General features: G+C 47.6%; 1 protein-coding gene across 2 annotated transcripts in view; it reads left to right on the top strand.

Annotated features, from left to right (window-relative positions):
• The window catches only part of MAPK1 (mitogen-activated protein kinase 1), a 71,976-nt gene that overhangs the window by 39,216 nt on the left and 13,766 nt on the right, over positions 1-18,994 (top strand). For both annotated transcript variants that reach the window (XM_058656505.1, XM_058656506.1), the window contains exons 2-6: positions 1,658-1,840; positions 3,154-3,343; positions 10,600-10,716; positions 14,172-14,286; positions 14,571-14,702. In XM_058656505.1, the coding sequence (XP_058512488.1) occupies positions 1,658-1,840; positions 3,154-3,343; positions 10,600-10,716; positions 14,172-14,286; positions 14,571-14,702 (737 nt within the window). The remainder of the gene's footprint in view (positions 1-1,657; positions 1,841-3,153; positions 3,344-10,599; positions 10,717-14,171; positions 14,287-14,570; positions 14,703-18,994) is intronic.

Here is an 18,994-nt window from a genome sequence, read left to right on the forward strand (position 1 = left end):
GGGAGCCAGGGAGTTTCTTCCAGGTTTCCCATGTGGGTGCAGGACCCCAAGGCCTTGAGCCGTCCTCCACTGCTTTCCCAGGCTGTAAACAGAGAACTGAATTGGAAGTGGAGCAGCCAGGACGTGAACCAGCCCTCATATGGGATGCCAGTGCTGCTGGTGGAGGATTAGGCTCTTAATGCCACCATACCAACCCCAAGAGTTTTTATTTCAAAAGGTACTTATTCCTAGTAACAAATAAGCCTGATTAAACTGTGGCTTCTTTTGCTTTCTTATCTGAAAGCCACTGGTTTAGACCTTCACAGCACCAAGCCAAAGCAAAATGGATTTGTATAATGTTTCTTTTCGTTTGAGGAGATAGGTTGTATTTTGACTATTTAGGAGCACTTGTTGACAATGTTTTAGGAGAAGTGAGGTCAAAAACTGCAGGTCCTTGCCACAGCGTAGCCTGTGACAGAGTGAGACGGTGGAACAGTTACTGTTAGAGAAGGTAGACTGGGGGCTGGTGCATAGCATCGTAAGGCACACTTCAGACAGAGCTGCTTGACTTTCACATTCCTGGGACCTCTCTGGAGGTCCTGAGTAATGTCTGACTGCCCGTCAGTTTACTCTGTTGCTCCGGTGAGTGGGTCCAGAGGCTGACATTGATTAACAGTAAAGGCTCTTAAGAAAATACTTCAGTGGAAGTTGTTCATCAAGGTAGTAATAATACGCGAGATTTTAATCATTACTTTTTCTTGGAATTCTGTTGTCGGAGCTTAAGGACAGCTTGGAAAGAACTGTCCCGTGTTATGGCTACTCAAGTATTATAAAACACTAGGTTTTATCATAAAGCAACACAGACATTATGTTTCGGGTTCTTAGGCAGGGATAGGCACCCATTTTGCAAGCCAGACAGGCAGCGTTGATAAGAAGCCAGCTGTCTGTCCTGTTGGGTCAGTTTTTGTTAGGGACCAGCTGGTGGTTGATTGGAGTGGGGGTAGGGGCTGGATTGTGCAGTGTCAGCGGAATCGGACCTGACCGCTGCAGGTCGTGTTGGAGCAGAGTGATTACTGTCACAGGAATGCACTTGTTCATTAAGACAATGGGGAGACGCTTCCTTGTATGCAGCACAAGTCCATGTTTCTGGATTTCGGAAGGCAGGCCTACGTGCCATTAAGCCTGAGATTGTGCTGTTGTGTGTCTGCAGCCTCCCCACCCTGCCCCCTTGAGGCCTTCTGTTGCCCTGGCTGCCTTTATGGATGCAAAAAGATGCCCTGACACAGTCCTGATGATATGGTACTTCACCAGGTTGCGTTTGTTTCCACAGTATTTTTTTTTTAAGATTGATTTATTGGAGAGGCAAATTTATAGAAAGACAGAAAGATCTTCCATCTGCTGGTTCATTTCCCAAATAGAGCTGAGCCAATCCAAAGCCAGGAGGTTCTTCCCATATGGATACAGGGTCCCAAGGCTTTGAACCGTCTTCCACTGCTTTCCCAGGTCGCAAGCAGAGAGCTGGATGGGAAGCGGAGCAGGTAGGACATGAACTAGTGCCCGCATGGGATCCCAGCATGTGAAGGTGAAGAATTAGCCAGTTGAGCTAAAGCACCAGCCGCTTCGTGCGTTCTGTATGCTGTTTTCAATACTATTTTTTCCTTTCTGTTTTATTTTTTAGCTCTGCTTATGATAACGTCAACAAAGTTCGAGTGGCTATCAAGAAAATCAGTCCTTTTGAGCACCAGACCTATTGCCAGAGGACCCTGAGGGAGATCAAGATCTTGCTGCGTTTCAGACATGAAAACATCATTGGGATCAATGACATCATCCGCGCACCGACCATCGAGCAGATGAAAGATGTGTATCCTTGTCTGGCAGCTGTCCGCTGCCGTTGGGGCAAAGCCCCTTGACGTGTCCCAGTCCAGTCGCCTCTGCTGAGGGGTAGTTGTGGGGAGTCTTGGGGAATGGCACTTCCAGTCATCAAAGGGGGGTGAGTTACCTCGTCAGGGAAAAAGCAAGAAGACCAAAGAGCAGGAAAGGAGATCCTGGTTCACTCCCCCTAGGGCAGCCAGAGTTGTATCATCTCCATGGCGTTGGCTTCCTCATGTTTTAGACCTGGCTCTTACTGTCTTCACAGATCCAGACCCAGGGCACCCAGAGCAAGTGCCTGGCCAGAGGTGCTCTGGGCGGGGGAGTCAGTGAAGTGGGTCTGTGGGAGAAGGCACCCCACCCTCTCACTAGTGCTGCTTTCCTACCAGCTGGCATCTGGCTCACCAGGGAGTGGCGGCTCCTTTCCATTTTTAAAGAGCTCTGTTAATAAGTTGTATTTTAAGTGAAATGCCTCCTGCTGCCACCACCTGTTGCTCTCACTCTTACCTTTTGCCATGAAAATCGGCCTCTTTCAGATGGCTTGCTAAGTCAGGCCTGCTTGTGACCCCATGCTGCTTTTCATCTGGCAAGGATTCATAAGAGAGAGATGTAGAAATTAATGCTAACTAATTATTATGGTAAAGTAGAAAGAAGCTAGCTAGCTACAGAGGATGGCTCAAGTCTCTGCACCCCTGCACCCACATGAGAGCCGTGAAGGAAGCTCCTGGCTTCGCCATTTAGGGAGTGAGCCCAGCAGATGTAAGATCTAGCTCACTCTTTACTCTGCCCTTCAGATAAATATATTAGTCTTTAAAGGAGGAAGGAGGGAAAAAATGCAAAACCAGCACAAGCCCCTTCTTACAAAGACTTCCTCAAAATCGACTGAGGACAGGATTTAGTAGCTGTGTGTTCCTAGACCTGTATTCCTGAAAATGTTGTGGTTGATTCTGGCAGAGGTTGGGGCAAAGGTGAGGGGGACAGAAAAGTTTAGTTGTAAGTTGTTGCTGGCACAGAGGATGAGGAGTGTGCTCATTCCCTCGCACAGCTTGTGCCGCAAGCCTCAACGGGGTTTGTCAACACGCAGGCAGCGTGGGCTTCAGGACTGGCTAGCGTCTGCCTCAAGCCCATTTCAGGTCAGCCAGGCTGCCCCAGGCCAATAGCAGCCTGCTGTCTCACAGAATGTTAGCTAGAGATGCTGTTGGTGAAGGCGTAGCAGTTGTCTCTTCAGATCCTCCCAGGGTGAGAGTTAAGAGAGGTATGTGGTTTGCCAGCTGCTTGGTGTTTTGACTTAACCTGTACAAACAGATACATAGTACAGGACCTAATGGAGACAGATCTCTACAAGCTCTTGAAGACACAGCACCTCAGCAACGACCATATCTGCTATTTTCTTTACCAGATCCTGCGAGGATTAAAATACATTCACTCAGCTAACGTTCTGCACCGCGACCTCAAGCCTTCCAACCTGCTGCTCAACACCACCTGTGATCTCAAGGTCAGCCAGCTGATAAACAGGGAAAAAGCACCTGGCTTGATCTTTAGTTCTGTTTAAAGAAATACAGGAAAATATGTACAAGTTAAGAGTGCCAGACCACCTCTTGCTGGTCTCCTTTCTTCTTTTTTTCCCCAGAGATGACTAACCACTGTAACAGTTGATATACCTCTATCCAGTTTCTTTCCTATGCTTGTGTATACAAGTGTACATCTGTACTTTATATGTCTCAATATGTGTGTACATAATAGGCGTTTTAGGTATACATTTTCTTTAATGAGGATGTTTTGGTGTGAGATGTGAAATTCTGCGTTTTAAAAATTACTTTTACTTATTTTTCTCTTTGAAAGACAAGTGAGAAAGAGAGATAGTGACGGAGATCTTCCATCCAGTGGTGATTCACTTTATCCCTACGTGGAACAGCCATGGCTGGCTCAGTCGGAGACCAGGTCTCCCACCTGGTGGCAGGGACACAATACTTAAGCTGTCACCTACTGCTCCCAGCATACATGTTGTCAGGAAGCAGAGCTAGGACTCAGACTCAGGCTTTCTGATCTGGGATGCCGCATCCCAAGCAGCATTTTAACCGCTGTGCCAGACGCCTTCCTCAGTACATACAATTTTTAAAATCATCTGTTTTCGTGGTGACCTTTCTCCAGCAAAGGGCCTTGGGCACAGCAGGGTAAGCCACTGCGTGAGATGCATGCATTCCGTATGTTGGAATCCAGGTACAAATCCCGGCTTCCTGATACTGCCCCTGGAAGGCTGCGGGTGACGCTACATGTAACTGAGCTCCTGTCAGCCCTGGTGCAGACCACAATAGAGCTTTTGTGGCCATCTGGGGAGTGAACCAGCAGACAGAAGATACACATCTTTCTCCCTCACCCCTCTCTACCCCAAACCAACCTGCATTTCAATAATAATAATAATAATAATAATCTTGAAAAAAAAAAAACTGAGTCAGATACCTAGCCTTACTGACTTAAATACCTAACCAAGAACCCGAAATAAATAGGAAAAGCTGACAATTTTTAGAATCCTCCAGTTTCTCCCAGAGATCTGTAGAAATGTGTGGAGGAAGGTCTGTGGGTGTCCTCTGTGTCCTGACAGCATGTGAATTTAGTCTAATGTAATGCACAGGGGGGCCAACATTGGCTTAGAGGTGACGGTGTCCGCATCCCGTGTCAGAATGCTGGTTTCAGTTCCAGGCTGTGGCTCCTCACTACTTCCTGCTAGCGTGAACTCTGGGAGGCACTGAGTAGTGAGTTCCTGCCACCCACACAGAAGGCCTGGAACAAGACTGTGTCTCCCAACTACAGTCCCCCAGCCACTGTGGCCAACTGAAAAGTGAACCAGAGGGGGAAGCTCTGTCTTTATTTCCCACTGGAAGAATTGTGGTAGGTCCACACAGTAGAATAAAGAGGCGTGAAGTACTAGTAGCATGTGAATGGATTTGTAAACATTGAGTGAGGAATGCCAGTCATGAAATACGTGTACGGATCCATTTACACGAAGTGTTCAAACAGGCTGATCTCTGGAGTCAGAAGGTAGATTGGCAGCTGCCCAGGACTGGTTACTTTGGGAGAGGAACGGCAGGGAGTGCTATCTCATTTTTTTTTTTTTTTAAGATTTATTTTATTTTTATTGGCAAGTTAGATATACAGAGAAGAGACAGAGAGGAAGATCTTCCATCTGTTGATTCACTCCCCAAGCAGCCACAACAGCCGGAGCAGTGCTGATCTGAAGCCAGGATCCCAGAACCTCTTCCAGGTCTCCCTTGCAGGTGTGGTCTCCCAAGCCTTTGGGCCATCCTCGACTGCTTTCCCAGACCACAAGCTGGGAGCTGGATGGGAAGCAGGGCTGCTGGGATACGAACTAGTGGCCATATGGGATCCCGATGCATGCAAGGCGGGGACTTTGGCCGTTAGGCTGCCGCATGGGACCTGCTGGCTCCTTCCTGAGATCCTAAGAATGTTTTTTACATTGGCTCGTGGTAATAACTGTCTGATCTCATGGTTCTAACAGTAAAAACATTGAACTGTACATTTTCAGTGAGTGAGTTCCATCCCGAACCTTTTTTTTTTAAACGTATATAGATGTGTAGCAATAGTCATTTGTTAGATTTCAGTTCGAGAGACATTCCTGTGAAAAACTGTCAGATGTAGCAGGTGAGGGAGACGAGCTGTCAGAAATCTGATAGACAATAGAAAACTGCAGGCATGTGTTACAGATGCCAGGGAGAGTGGGGAACTGGTTGTGACTGGAACTGTGGGGGAAGCAGCCGGAGGAAGGTAGGGTCCATGCTGGCCCTCTAGGCACGAGAAGTGTGTCAGTGAGTGGTTGTGTAAGCAGAAGGAACAGCAGAAATAAAAGCAAAAAGTGAGGGGCCCGTCACAGAGTGTGGAGTCTCCCTGTGCACAGCCACAGCACTAGTGACACGGCGTCCTTGACGCACGGCTGGCGAGCTTTGTTGGAAGTAGATGCTGGCCAAGAAGGCCGTGCGGCTCTGTCCTGATTCGGTTAGCTTGGAAACCTCGGCTGGGTGTTTGAGGCCCTGGGGCTGATGTTGGGTGAGGCGATATGGAGGGCAGCTTCCTTCCCCAGATCTGCGTGGGTGGGAGATGACTGTCCCTGCTGGATACACTCCTGCACTTGCTTCCCCGCGTGCTGTCTGCTTCCAAGCCCTAGGTGTGTGCGGGTGCAGGGCAGGAAGATGGACAGAAAGCTGCTTTTAGGACTGATTCTGCTGCGTTTTGGCTCTTAGCGATTCTGTTGTAAAATTATAATAGATATTTCAGTGTTGCCTTGTGTTGTTCTTTTTCCTTCCTTCCTTGCTTTTTCTTATCATCTCCCTGTTAGGGCAGATTGCTTTTCTTTATCTTTGGAGAGACAGTATCAGTCAATATTTTAAGTATATAGAATTTCTGGGAAAAGTTCACTGTTATTTTTATTTGAAAATGGTTCATCCTTAAGATGAGGCAAGCAGAAGCAGACTGCTTTCTCTGTCATCTCCTCACTGTTGATGGACTTTTCCATCTGTCTCGCTATGTGTGACCTGGGAATGCAAACAAGACGGCCCAAGGCCTTGAGACCTGCACCTGTGTTAGAGCCCCAGAAGAAGCTCCTGGCTCCTGGCTCCTGCTGTTGCAGCCACTTAGGAAGTGAGCCAACGGATGGAAGATCTTTCTCTGTCTCTCCTTCTCTTCATAAATCTGATCTGCCTTTTCAATAAAAAATAAATAAATCTTTTTGTAAAAAAGTAAACACAGAGAAACATAGCTGTGTATCCTCATGCATCTGTATCTAGTAATAAAGGATTTTTATATTATTGGAAAGGCAGAGGATGGTAAACAGAAAAATTTGTATTTGTTCAAATGACCACAGCAGTTAGAACAAGGCCAGACCAAAGCCAGGAGCAAGGACTTGAAATCCCTGACGTGTGACATGAAGCCAAGTACATGAACCATCTCCTGTTGCCTCCCAGAGTGCGCACTGAGCAGGAAGCTGAGTCGGAAGTGGAGTAGCAGGGCCAGTGTGCAACAGATAAAGCCACCGCCTTTGATGCCAGCAAGCCACATGGGAACTGGTTCAGGTCTGGGCTGCTCCATTTCCAGTCCAGCTCCCTACTGGCATTTTCTCCAAATGATTAGGAAAAAAAGAAGATGGCCTTAGTGCTTGGGCCCTTGTACCCATACAAGATAGCCCGATGCAGTTCCTAACTTCTGCCTGGTCCAACTACGGCCATTGCAACCACTTGAGCAATGAACCAGCAAGTGGAACCAGGAAATTTCCAATAAAAATAAAATAAGTCTCTGTCTGCCTCTTCCCTTCTCCCTCCCCCTCTTTCAAATAAGTAAGCCCTGTTTGTTTGTTTGTTTGTTTGTTAAAAAAAAGATGAAGTGAGGTAGCTGGGGATCTCAGGCACTTTAATATGGGATGCAGATGCCCCAAGCTTGTTCTCACCATGGTGCCAAACGTTTTAGGTATTAACACAATTCATGCACCTCTGGAGTGTGCGTCACTCACACGAGTATTCGTGTTAGGAGAGAGTCTCTTTCTAAAGAAGAGTGTGGACCGCAGGCCCTGATTGGTCCTGGTGAGCAAGTCCATGCAGGGCAGGTGCAGATGGTTCCATGCACAGGTGTGGCGTGGAGAAAGTGCCACTGGGGCCAGAGTCCTGTGACCTCTGGAACCTCAGCATAGCCTTCGCACCGCCCTTCCTGTGATGACCGTGCTGCTTGGCCTTCTGAGTGGGTCTCCAATGGCCCCTCATCTGTGACTGTCCAGGGCCTTCTGGATTTTCAAGCAGGAAGCTCTGGCCTTTCTTTGTCCACGGGCTTCTGTGCTGCTGAGGTGACTCCTACTCTGGAGCTCTCAGATATCAACTGTTCTCAGAATCTCAGACCTTTAACTTGGGGCTCTGGCACCAACCAGGGCCAACAGCAAGGAGCTTGCTTCTTGGTTTCTGTAAATGTACCTTTGTGCTTGTTACCTTCAGCCCCGGGGCCAAGCAGACGTTGACCTCTTAGGACATTAGTAAAAGTTCTAACATACTTTCCATGGGTCTGTGGGGTGAGGATGAATCTATACCAGTCTGCGTCCTCTTGTTGTTTGGACCGACCGTATAAAGTTCCTGAGAGGAAGCAGAGGGTGCTGGGCTCATAGCACAAGTGGTTCTAAGGTGCCTGTGAAGGAGGACTCTGGAAGATACAAAATGCCTTTGGGGTCTTCTTTGTTTTATCAAGTTTTCATTTACTCAGCCCAATGTAGCCCTATAGGATGGCTGACATTTAAGGAATCATTTTATGTTCCTTGTGCCATATCCTTCTTGTTTCTCTTCCATTGTATAAAATGTGTGCTGTTAACGGTTTGTTGTGTTTTGTAGCCTGAACACTTTACTGATTAATATTAATATATTTAATATTAATAGATTTGATTGGCTTGCAGTATGTAGTTTGAAAAGTGGGCTGGCAGTGGGGAGGCCTGTTGTGGCATAGCACATTAAATCACCACTAGCAAGGCCAGCATCCTATGTGGGAACTAGTTCAAGTCCCAGCTGCTGCACTTCCAATTCAACTCCCTGCTGATGAGTCTGAGAAAGCAGTGGAAGATGATCCAGTGCTTGGGTCCAAGTGCTAACCCTAACCCTGCCACCGATGTGGAGGACCTGGAAGTGGCTCCTGGCTTTGTTCTTGCCCAGCCCTGGTCTTTGTGGCCATCTGGAAAGTGGACCAGTATGTGGAAGAGCTCTGTTCTCTGGAGTTTGGGGGTGGTGGTGATGGGTAGCTCTGACTTTTAAAAAGCATAAATAAATAAATAAATAAATAAATAAGGAAAGGTATTTATGAGACAAGGTTTCCATTGGTGACCATGAATAAAGTGTGCATCATTTTGAGGTCTAAATTCCACATCAGCTTTGTTGGTTGTTTTACGTATAACCAATAACTTTTGAGAACCTGCTGGGATTCTATGTCCTGGGCATAATAGTATAAGTGAAAATGGGTGGGGGTAGGGGTGGCATTGGCAGATAAAGTTATGCCTACAGTGCTGGCATCCCGTATGGCTCCAGCTTGAACCCAAACATTCAGATTTGGATGCAGCTATCATCTCTTAACTGCCAGACCACCTCCTCACACAGGTTCAGACTTTCAGTGTTGTAGAAGTATGGGCAGGGGGATTCTGCTGTGGCCTCTTGAAAAAGCTGTGTCCCACGCTGTTCTTTATCACGATGTTTGGGCGTGTTTGAGGATCTTAGCAAGCCCTCTATTTATTTGTCCACATTTCCTAGAGGTATGTGGAAACCTCAACTGGCGTCTTTGGTCTGTGGGTTTCTTACATCCTGGGTTGTTTGGGTTTTCTGTTTGTTTCTTTTTAAGAATCTGTCATGTTTAGTTGAGTCAGCTGTGCCACGCAAAGCCGTGGGTCAAATCTGAACCCCTTCACGCCGTCCGACACTGTTCCCCTCTACCAGGTATAATGGTATGTGAAGCTGGACATAGAGGGTCCTGGCAGGTCTGTGCTTGTGTTCAGGAGCGTGGCCTGGTTTTGCTCTGCCGACAAAGTACAGTACCTCTTCTCTTGATTGCACAACTTGGGGTGTACCTGGAGGCATCCTTTATACTACAGAAGGCAGACAGGACTGTGTTGAACTTGACCCACAAGATGAAGAATTAGCCCTGAAATAGAGAGGACCCGTCAGTCACAGAGAACTGGAGTGGGTGGGTGATGGTCCAACCTGTCGGTGGTGGCGCTGAGAGGCCTCCAGCACTTGCTCCCCTTCGTTGCTCCAGTGTTTTTGGGCAGAAATAGGCCAGATGGGACCGTGTGGCTAGGGAGCGTCTTGGACAGGACGACTGTCAACCCCTTGCTGCAGTTTGCACTGTAGGAGTGGGTAGAAAAGGCTGTGTAGGTACAAGGAAGGAGCAGCTACAGCTCTTCTCAACCTCAGTGAGCCATGGTGATGCCAGCCACCAAGGGAGCAGACCCTGAGAAGAGGCTTGAGATGGTTGGTCTCTCCACAGGCTGTGGACTTGATGCCCAGATAGACCCCAAGTCTTGTAGCTCTGTAACGTGCCCCTTCCTGGTGCTGTTGGGAAGGCCCAGTCCAGGCCCTCATCTTTCAGCCAACTCCATACGGCAAGCCAGCTCGGCTGCCTCCCATGTTCTGGCCTGTCCTTGTTCACAACATGTGAACACCTGCCCTTTAGTCAGCTCTCCAGGGCTGGAGACTGAGGTAGGCAGCAGCTGTAGCAAGGTCCGCTGCAGCTGTTAATACAGTGTGGTTCCCTTGGAATGCCTCGGAGTGCCGCAGGCCCCTTGGCCCCAGGTTCACCACCGTGTGGTGAGCAGGAGCTGAGCGCCAGCCGGTGCTTTGCAAATCAAGAGAAATGGGAAGCTGGATGATTTTTTTTTTATCTTCAGTACATTGTATGAAACTTTATTTTCCCCCAGCCTTGGGAGTAGTTTGAGACTATGAATAAGGGGAGGGAGGTGGAAAGAATTTCTGCAGTGCCTACTCAGAGACCAAGGGAAGTTCAAGAAATAAAAGGCGCCTGGGGGTCCTGGCAGTGATGACCCCAGGAGCTATAGCAAGGCAGGACTGAAATAATCCTGAGTTTTTAGGATCCCCAGTGAGTACATGGTCATGGCAGAGACTCCCAGGGCCAGTGTTACTGTGGTCGTCTGTTTTTCCTCGCTCTGGAGTTTGGACATGGAGTTATTCAGAATGTCTAAGTAGATGTCACGTCTCTTCCCCGCAGATCTGTGACTTTGGCTTGGCCCGCGTTGCAGATCCGGACCACGACCACACAGGGTTCCTGACAGAGTATGTAGCCACCCGTTGGTACAGGGCTCCAGAAATTATGTTGAATTCCAAGGTAAGGACCACGTTTTCATAAGAAGAAAACCAGCAAGTTCCAGAATGTGCCCCATGGGCTGCCAGAAGCTTCTCTGTGCAACCTGTTTCCACTTGTATAGAGACCTGGCCCTCTGGCTAGTGCCAAGGTACCTTTTTCATCTCCTCTTCCCTCATTAAGATCTCCGGGCCCCGGCCCAGTGTCTCCCCCTCGGCTGGAGTAGTGCTGACATGTCACCCAGTCAGGGTGAGCCTTCCACTTACCATGTCCATGTCCCATCCTCTATTCCTCTCCCATGAACCTGCCACCATGTAGTAGCCACACCTAATAACCACGACCTCTGAGGCAGCATTGGAACTTGTCACCTAAACCTAGAACCAGGGCAGTTCTGTAAAGTCAGGGGTGTTTGATAACAACACATGTCTCCCCAACAAGATGTGGAAGAATGTGTGGTACTCAGAGAATCCATGGAGCTATTGTGGACTCTTTCTTTTTTTTTTTTTTTTTTTTTATTATTGTTAATTATTTTGCATTATGTGACAGTTTCATAGGCTCTGGGAATCCGCCCTACCCCTCCCCCTCCCCTCCCCCCGTGTGGACTCTTTCATAATTACATGCCTGTGCCTCAGCATAGCCATGGAAGGTGCATCCAGTCATGTCTGAGCTATGTCTTCCCCAAGAAATGACCGAATGCATTTACAAAAGCAGCAGAGAGCAAAGGAACATCCCACTGGTTAGGATATGAGCCAGCACAGCAGTGCTTTGTATCTGTCATTTGCACATAGTGTGTGAATAAGGTGCCAAAACTGGGTATAGCTAAGTGGGCCCAACATGGTTACCTTTGTCTTAATATCTCAAGATAATGAGATTCTTAAACACAGTTTCCTGGAAAGAAGGATTGAGCACCACCGATGTTTCAGAGAAAGCACTGTTGCTTCTGTCCTGACTCTGTGTTAGAAATAACCCCACACAGCAGGTGCCTTGCCTGGCTAACCCTGGTCATCCAAACCAGGAATGCCAGTGTGCAGGCACAGGCACCCAACTGTCTTTCGCCATGGTGGCTTTCTGGCCTTGCAGCTGCCCGCGCTTCTGCACAAGGAGGGGACTTATCCCTTCTCCTTACAGAGCTACAGTCCCAGCCATCCTGTAGGGATCCGTAATGTATGTGCAGCTCCACTAGCCTGAGAGTGAGATTTCTAACCACATATTTTTGGTTTTTTTTTTTTTTTTTTTAAGATTTTTTATTATTATTGGAAAGCTGGATATACAGAGAGGAGGAGGAGAGACAGAGAGGAAGATCTACCATCCGATGAATCACTCCCCAAGCGAGCCACAACGGGCCGATGCGCGCCAATCTGAAGCCAGGAACCTGGAAGCTCTTCCGGGTCTCCCACGCGGGTGCAGGGTCCCAAAGCTTTGGGCCGTCCTCGACTGCTTTCCCAGGCCACAAGCAGGGAGCTGGATGGGAAGTGGAGCTGCCGGGATTAGAACCGGCGCCCATATGGGATCCCGGGGCGTTCAAGGCGAGGACTTTAGCTGCTAGGCCACGCCTCTGGGCCCTGTTTTTGTTGTTTTAACTTAGAAATTCTCTACACCCATAGAATAAGTGAGAATACTGTAAATCCCCATCTCCCCCAACCTCCACCCAGGCCATCCTCAGCCACCCCTCGCTCTGTTCCCATCTTCCTCCTCTCATCTTGGACACACTATTGTCACACTTCACTCCGGAGTCTCAGGGTGCACTGATATCCCCAGAGCATGGGACCCTTAGCTTGCCTAGGCCCGTCAGCAGCCACTCAGTGACAGAGAAGCTGGTGTGTATGTCATGCGTGGGGCTAAATGCCACGGGAGTGATGTTGCAGTGCCAGGTGTCCAAAGACAGGTCTGGGTAGTGCTGCTGTGGGTGATGTCCTTGTTGACTGTCAATAAGGTGGTGTCCTCCACGTCTCCCCCTTTGGAGTGACTGATGGCTTGTGGTGAAATATCCAGGACTGGACAGGATGTCCCCCACTAGTCCTAGCAACCATTGATGGTTTGGCTGGCATTTTTTTTTTTTCCTGTTTGAGTTCTCTTTATTTAATGGTTTCTAATCTGTTGCTGCCATTGGGTACTTTGAGACATAAAATGTCCTAAACTTGTCATCTGGGAGCTGCCCCTCTCATTCCCCCCGGCCCTTAGGTCTTCCCTGCCTGAGCCCCAGACCTGGAGTAGCCATTTCTCCCAAGGCTGTTGATGCTTTGTAGTTATTTTATTTTTAATGTTCTCAACGTTTACCTTTGTATAATTTTGGCCAAAAGCAAAAGTTATTTTGGATTGGGGAGGGCGGGGGGAGGGGTGGGGTGATTCCCAGTTCCAACGAAACTGTATCACATAATACAATGTAATAAATGAATAAAAAAAAAGTTATTTTGGATTTTAAGAGTTTCAGAAAGACTGATTTGGAAGTGGCATTGTGGCACAGTAGGTTAAGGTGCCACTCACGACACTGGCATCCCACATGGGCACTGCTTTGAGTCCTGGCTGCTCCACTTCTGCCCCACCTCCCTGTCAAAGGGCAGGGAAAGCAATGGACAGTGGCCTAAGTGCTCGAGCTCCTGCAGCCACATGGGAGACCCAGGTGAAGCTTTTGTCTCAAGTGAACGAACTTGTAGAAGTGTTCTCTCTCCTCTCTCTCTCTCTCTTTTTTCTCTATATAAATCTATCTCTGTAGCTTTCTTTCCCAAAATAAATAAATATTTTTGAAGCATTATTTAAAAATCCAACCCAATTATATTCTAACTATGAACGTTAATCACTGATTCTTTTTTTTTCCGAAAAGCTTTCACCATTCCCCTTTCAGTATTTCACTCAAATTTTTATTCTCTATTTCCACATTTCTCCTTAATTTATTACTGCTCATGACATTTTCCATAAAATTCAACTTACGTTTCTTAGAGAGACATCTTTTTTGTACTGTTTTAGGATTTAGACAGAATTCTGTGACTTAACAGAATTCTTTAAAAGTAAATTGATGCCTGAAAAATGGCTAGAAAAGACATTGGAAATAGGGAATCAAGTGTGATTTTCAAAATGGAAGAAGACATTCTGGAAGAATAGCAGTACCTCTTCATCAGAGTTAATTTCCAGGTTTCCAAAAATGAGTAGATGTACCATGGCTGTTCAAAAGCCACAGAGTGTTGCCACTTTTCCAGCTCCAATTTATGAGATTTCTAAATCTTTCAGATCATTTGGAAAGGTTCTGAAGTGCACTTTACAAGCTGTAATTGAATGAGTTAGTTGGCCTGGAGAAAGAAACACACTCAGGCGCTCTCGTTGCTCAGACTCTCATTAAAAAAAAAAAAAAAAAAAGTTAAATAAAAAAATCATACACGTGTCTGTGCTGCTTGTTGTCAGGCGTTTCTGATCCGCCAGGCAGGCACCTGCGGTGAGGAAGCTGCCTGCTGTCCTCACGCTGCCTGCCTGCCTTCCTGCTGCAGGGCTACACCAAGTCCATCGACATCTGGTCTGTGGGCTGCATCCTGGCGGAGATGCTCTCCAACCGGCCCATCTTCCCGGGGAAGCACTACCTCGACCAGCTGAACCACATTCTGGGTGAGGAACGGGCGAGACCTCCTCGGTTTGTCTGGGTGTGTGCAGTTTCCTTCGGAAGCGCGTCTTCCTCGCAACTCCCCAGCCTGTGGGAGATGTGAATGTGTAAGCTCCCCTGATTGAAAAATGCTGAGAACCTTTTTCTGAACAGCTTGTTCAGCAAGGTAACGATTGGGAAACAGCAAGAAAGGCGGTAAGGTACCAGGGTTCTCTGCCTCTCGCGCTGATGGGCATAGTCGCTTTGCTGTGTTCTTGGTAACTCACAGCTAATCACTTTTATCTTTCAGGTATTCTTGGTTCCCCATCACAAGAAGACCTGAACTGTATAATAAATTTAAAAGCTAGAAACTATTTGCTTTCTCTTCCACACAAAAACAAGGTGCCATGGAACAGGTTGTTCCCAAATGCCGACTCCAAAGGTAAATCTTCTGTCGTTGGTTCCTTTTGCTTAGAATTGGCTTGGTGTGTCTCACTTTACATGCCTGTGTCCAGGGGTAACCACTGGTTCAGTGCCTGCTGGGGAGCAGGGGCCACGTGGAAAGGAGTCTAGGGTGATCCCTTTCCCACCATTTTGGATTTAGTTCACACCCTTCAGGTTCAGGAAATATAGGCACCTGTGAAACAGAATAATAAGTCTTTTTATCTCACTGTTTGCTAACTGGCAGAGCCAGATGTTGAAGAAGCACTTGTAGCAGAGGAAATTTTATTCTTGCTCCCATGGGTGTCTTAAGCCAGGAGGTTTTTTCGGTCTCTCATGTGGGTTCAGGGTCCCAAGAACTTGAGTCATCCTCCACTGCTTTCTCAGGCCACCAGCGGGGAACTAGAAAGGAACTAGAGCAGCCAGGACTCAAACCAGTGCTCACATGGGATGCCACGACCTCAGGCAGAAGCTTAGCCTGCTAAATCGTGGCACAGTTTCCCAAGTATGTAGTCTTTATGTCTACAGTATTTCAGCGAAGTGAATTTTGTATTTATAAATATGTTGTCACATGTATCTGTAGTACAAACAGCACTAAAATAAATGCCTACATGCTAAATAAAATGGGATCCAAAACCATTAAACATCAAGGAAGAAAAATGGGAAAGAATCTTCATAACTATAAGTTATATGGAAACATGTTTTTAAAATGATGTATTAGGTAATTTTTTTCATTTTTTAAGGTTAATTCTTTATTCCTATGTAATGTGTGTCCATTACACATCTGTTTTTAAAACTTTAGACTATTGGGCCCGGCGGCATGGCCTAGCGGCTAAAGTCCTCGCCTTGAAAGCCCCGGGATCCCATATGGGCGCTGGTTCTAATCCTGGCAGCTCCACTTCCCATCCAGCTCCCTGCTTGTGGCCTGGGAAAGCAGTTGAGGACGGCCCAATGCATTGGGACACTGCACCCGCATGGGAGACCTGGAAGAGGTTCCTGGCTCCTGGCTTCGGATTGGCTCACACCGGCCCGTTGCAGCTCACTTGGGGAGTGAATCATCGGATGGAAGATCTTCCTCTCTGTCTCTCCTCCTCTGTGTATATCTGGCTATAATAAAATGAATAAATCTTTAAAAAAAAAAAGTTTAGACTATTATACAACTATGGTAAATAGAGAAATGACTCTTTACCCAAGGTGTCCACAACCTCATCCTTAAGCCCTGTGAGATTGTGAACAACCACCCTTGTCCAGCAGCTGACAGTAGGACAGAGAGAGCTTGTGCCCGGATGATCTGGGTGGGCCCGGGTTAACAGTGTCCTGAGAAGTACCAGAGGGACGGGTATTGGCAAGACGGTTTAAGTCACCACCAAGAACACCAGGAGTCCAGGCTGCTCCACTCCCAATCCAGCTTCTTGCTGATACACCTCGGAGGGCAGTGAAAGATGACCCAAGTGCTTGGACCCCTGGCTCCTGGCCAAGCTGTTTGGTATTAAACCAGCACATGGAAGATGCCTCTTGTGTCCTGTATCATTCGTTGTTCTCCATCCATCCCCCACCCTACCCCAGCTTTTCAAATAAGTGAATGAATGTGGAGGTGGGGGAATCTTTCTAAGGAAGCGTGGAGTGTGTTACGGTGCAGCAAGTCAAGCTGCCACTGGGACTCCCACACATCACATTGGACTGCCAGCTTGAGGACGGGCTAGTGCACTTCCCGTCCGTCTCCCTGGGAGGCAGTAGTAGCTCAAAGGCTTGTGCAGTTCTGGGCTCCTTGCCTCTGCTGGGCCCGACTCTGACCTCAGGATTGGACCTCCAGATGCCCACGTAGGTGAGAACGAGTTAATAAAGGAGCTTTTGCTTGTGGCTCTTGTGAGGAGGAGCCAGAGCAGAGGGCACTTGCCACACTCCGTGGCTGTCCTCCCATGTCTCTTCTGCCCTGTGTTCATAGACAGAAAATGTTTTTTGCCTTAAAATGCATTTTTAAAAAATAATTATCGTAGTATTAGCTCCAAATGAGATGGATGTGTAGCTGAAAAGATGCGAGTCTTTTAGCACTGCCCCTGAGCGTCCTGTGATGGAGCTGTGCCTCTAGCCTCTTCATGTCCATAGTGCGTCTGATCTGCCTCTCTGTGATTCAGTAGCATTCTTACGCTGTCTCTGGAGTTTCAGCTTATTCAGAATTTTTGCTGTTTTGTCTACTTGTGTATAGATGTTTAAGTAGACATTTGGTAAAGAAACTGTACTTCAGAAAATTCATGGAAAACGGAATTAAAAATAAGTTTATTTTGCTGCAAAGGAATTTTGAAATCCACTTGTGTGTGAGATTGTTGAGCTTGTGGAAGTGTAGATTACGGGGCCAAGCGGGATGGAAATGCGTGAGTTTCAAAAGTTTCTTGCAGCAGAATAAACATTTTCATTTTTTTTCCACATTTCTTGAGAACCCCATATGTATGAATGTGTATTGCTTTACCAACTGTCTACTTCAGTGTTAGGGTCATTTGGTGCGTTGACCCAAGCCAGGGTTCAGAAACACTTGCATGTTCGGAGTTGGATGGATTTTAGCTATAGGAGACACTTTTCTTCTGTACCTCTTTACACACAAGAATGACATGTTGTCGTAGTCTACTTTGAAGTGCAGATAGAATAAGTAAAAAGATGAAAATCATTCCTAGTTACCAAAATCCCAAAGAATATTGAATACTTTGTGGTACCAATGTGGAAAAGCTTCCACATACATAGACTGATTGTGGGTTTTTTTAAGGGGGTGATGCTCTTGTTAGAACTTCATAGCACTCGTTGCTGGTGAGCTTGCCCTGAGGACCGTGTTCTGTGAGCAGCTTCCTAAATGCTCTTCCAGAATTGTGTGTGTGAAGAGATGCACCTTGCCTGTGAGAGCGCTGCCTCACCAAGACCCTCCCTCAGCCTCCCCTCCTGCCTGCTCACCCTGTTCTGTATCAAATTCTTCCTCTGCCAGTCCTTTTGTATTTTTTAAGCCCATTTTCCTTAGGTTGAGAGCGTGAACAACGTTGAGATAATAGTTAACTCTGGTGAAATTCAGGAAAGTGATTGTGAATCGGAAGGATTGGGAGTCCAGTGAAGAAGCAGAAGGCCATGACAGGCTCAGGGACAGGAGTTGGCAGTGCCTTAGGGAAAGAGCAGCCCGGATGCGGGAACTACCCTTGCAGCTTGCCCTCCGGGGCCCCCTGAACAGCCATATGAGCTCTGCACGGAGCCCGGAGCCTGCTGAACCTCAGTTCCCACCATGTGAGCTCTGCATGGAGCTGCCAGATCAGTGCCCTTCTTACAAAGCTGAATGCATTGCAGGACTGTTCACTGTCCCTACAGTGGTGTTTGGGGTGGGAGGAGGGGGCCTAGATTCTGGGATTGCTGGGATTGCAAGGCTGGAGCTTTCTTGATTACAAGAAATCATCAGCAAGTCCGTAGAAAATTTGTAATATGGGGGCGGGGGGAAGCATGAATTTCAAGAATTTTTGCACTGAAGTAAGCTGACATTCTGTTTTTCCGGGAACTTTTAAAAGTACTTCCACATATGTCTGGGGAACCTTCTAGTACCTGTAGTGTTAAAGAGCAGCCATGGCGCATTTCCTTGTCGAGGGGAGTCAGAAGGTCTCGGCTCAGTGTTATCCTGGACATTGAGTCCACATGAGTGTCTGCATCACAAGCTGCTCCACAGCTGAGGCCTGAAGTACCCACCCACCAAGCGTTTGTGCACTGGGCTGCTGCATCTGCAGCCGCCTGGGACAGCCAGGTGCCATGGGCATCCGCCAGGTGCCATGGGCATCCGCCAGCTGCTAAAAGTAGGGCAGTCCCGATGGCTTCCGCTCTCCTCATCACTGGCCCTCACCTGCCATGTGGCAAAGCGGAAAACTGCAGAAAGAAGGCAGAAGCTGCGACATCTTGTGAGACCAGGTCTCAGAGCAGTGATTTGCTATGTTGGGTGTGTCACAGTGAATCCCACGGTAGGGGAGTCAACCCTCCCCACTCATCAGTCGAGCCTCAAAAACTTGACGGCTCCTGGTGGTTTCTGTTTTGTTTTGTTTCTTGTAAGTGCACCAAGTCATCCGTTTGGTAAATAGGTGTGCATGTCCTTTCTATGGAGGATTCGGCAGACGGGCTTCCCGTCCGGATTGGCGTGGGAAGGAACAGCGTGTGTGGATGGCCTCTGCTGAAGTCCAGACCATGATCACTGACAGGAAAGAAAATGTAAATTTCTCCTTTCTGCGCAGCCGCTGTAGGAGCTGGCAGAGTTCAGTGTGTGTATGTGTGTTTGTAACC

Source organism: Ochotona princeps, chromosome 29 (genome assembly GCF_030435755.1).
Source record: "Ochotona princeps isolate mOchPri1 chromosome 29, mOchPri1.hap1, whole genome shotgun sequence".
NCBI lineage: Eukaryota > Metazoa > Chordata > Mammalia > Lagomorpha > Ochotonidae > Ochotona > Ochotona princeps.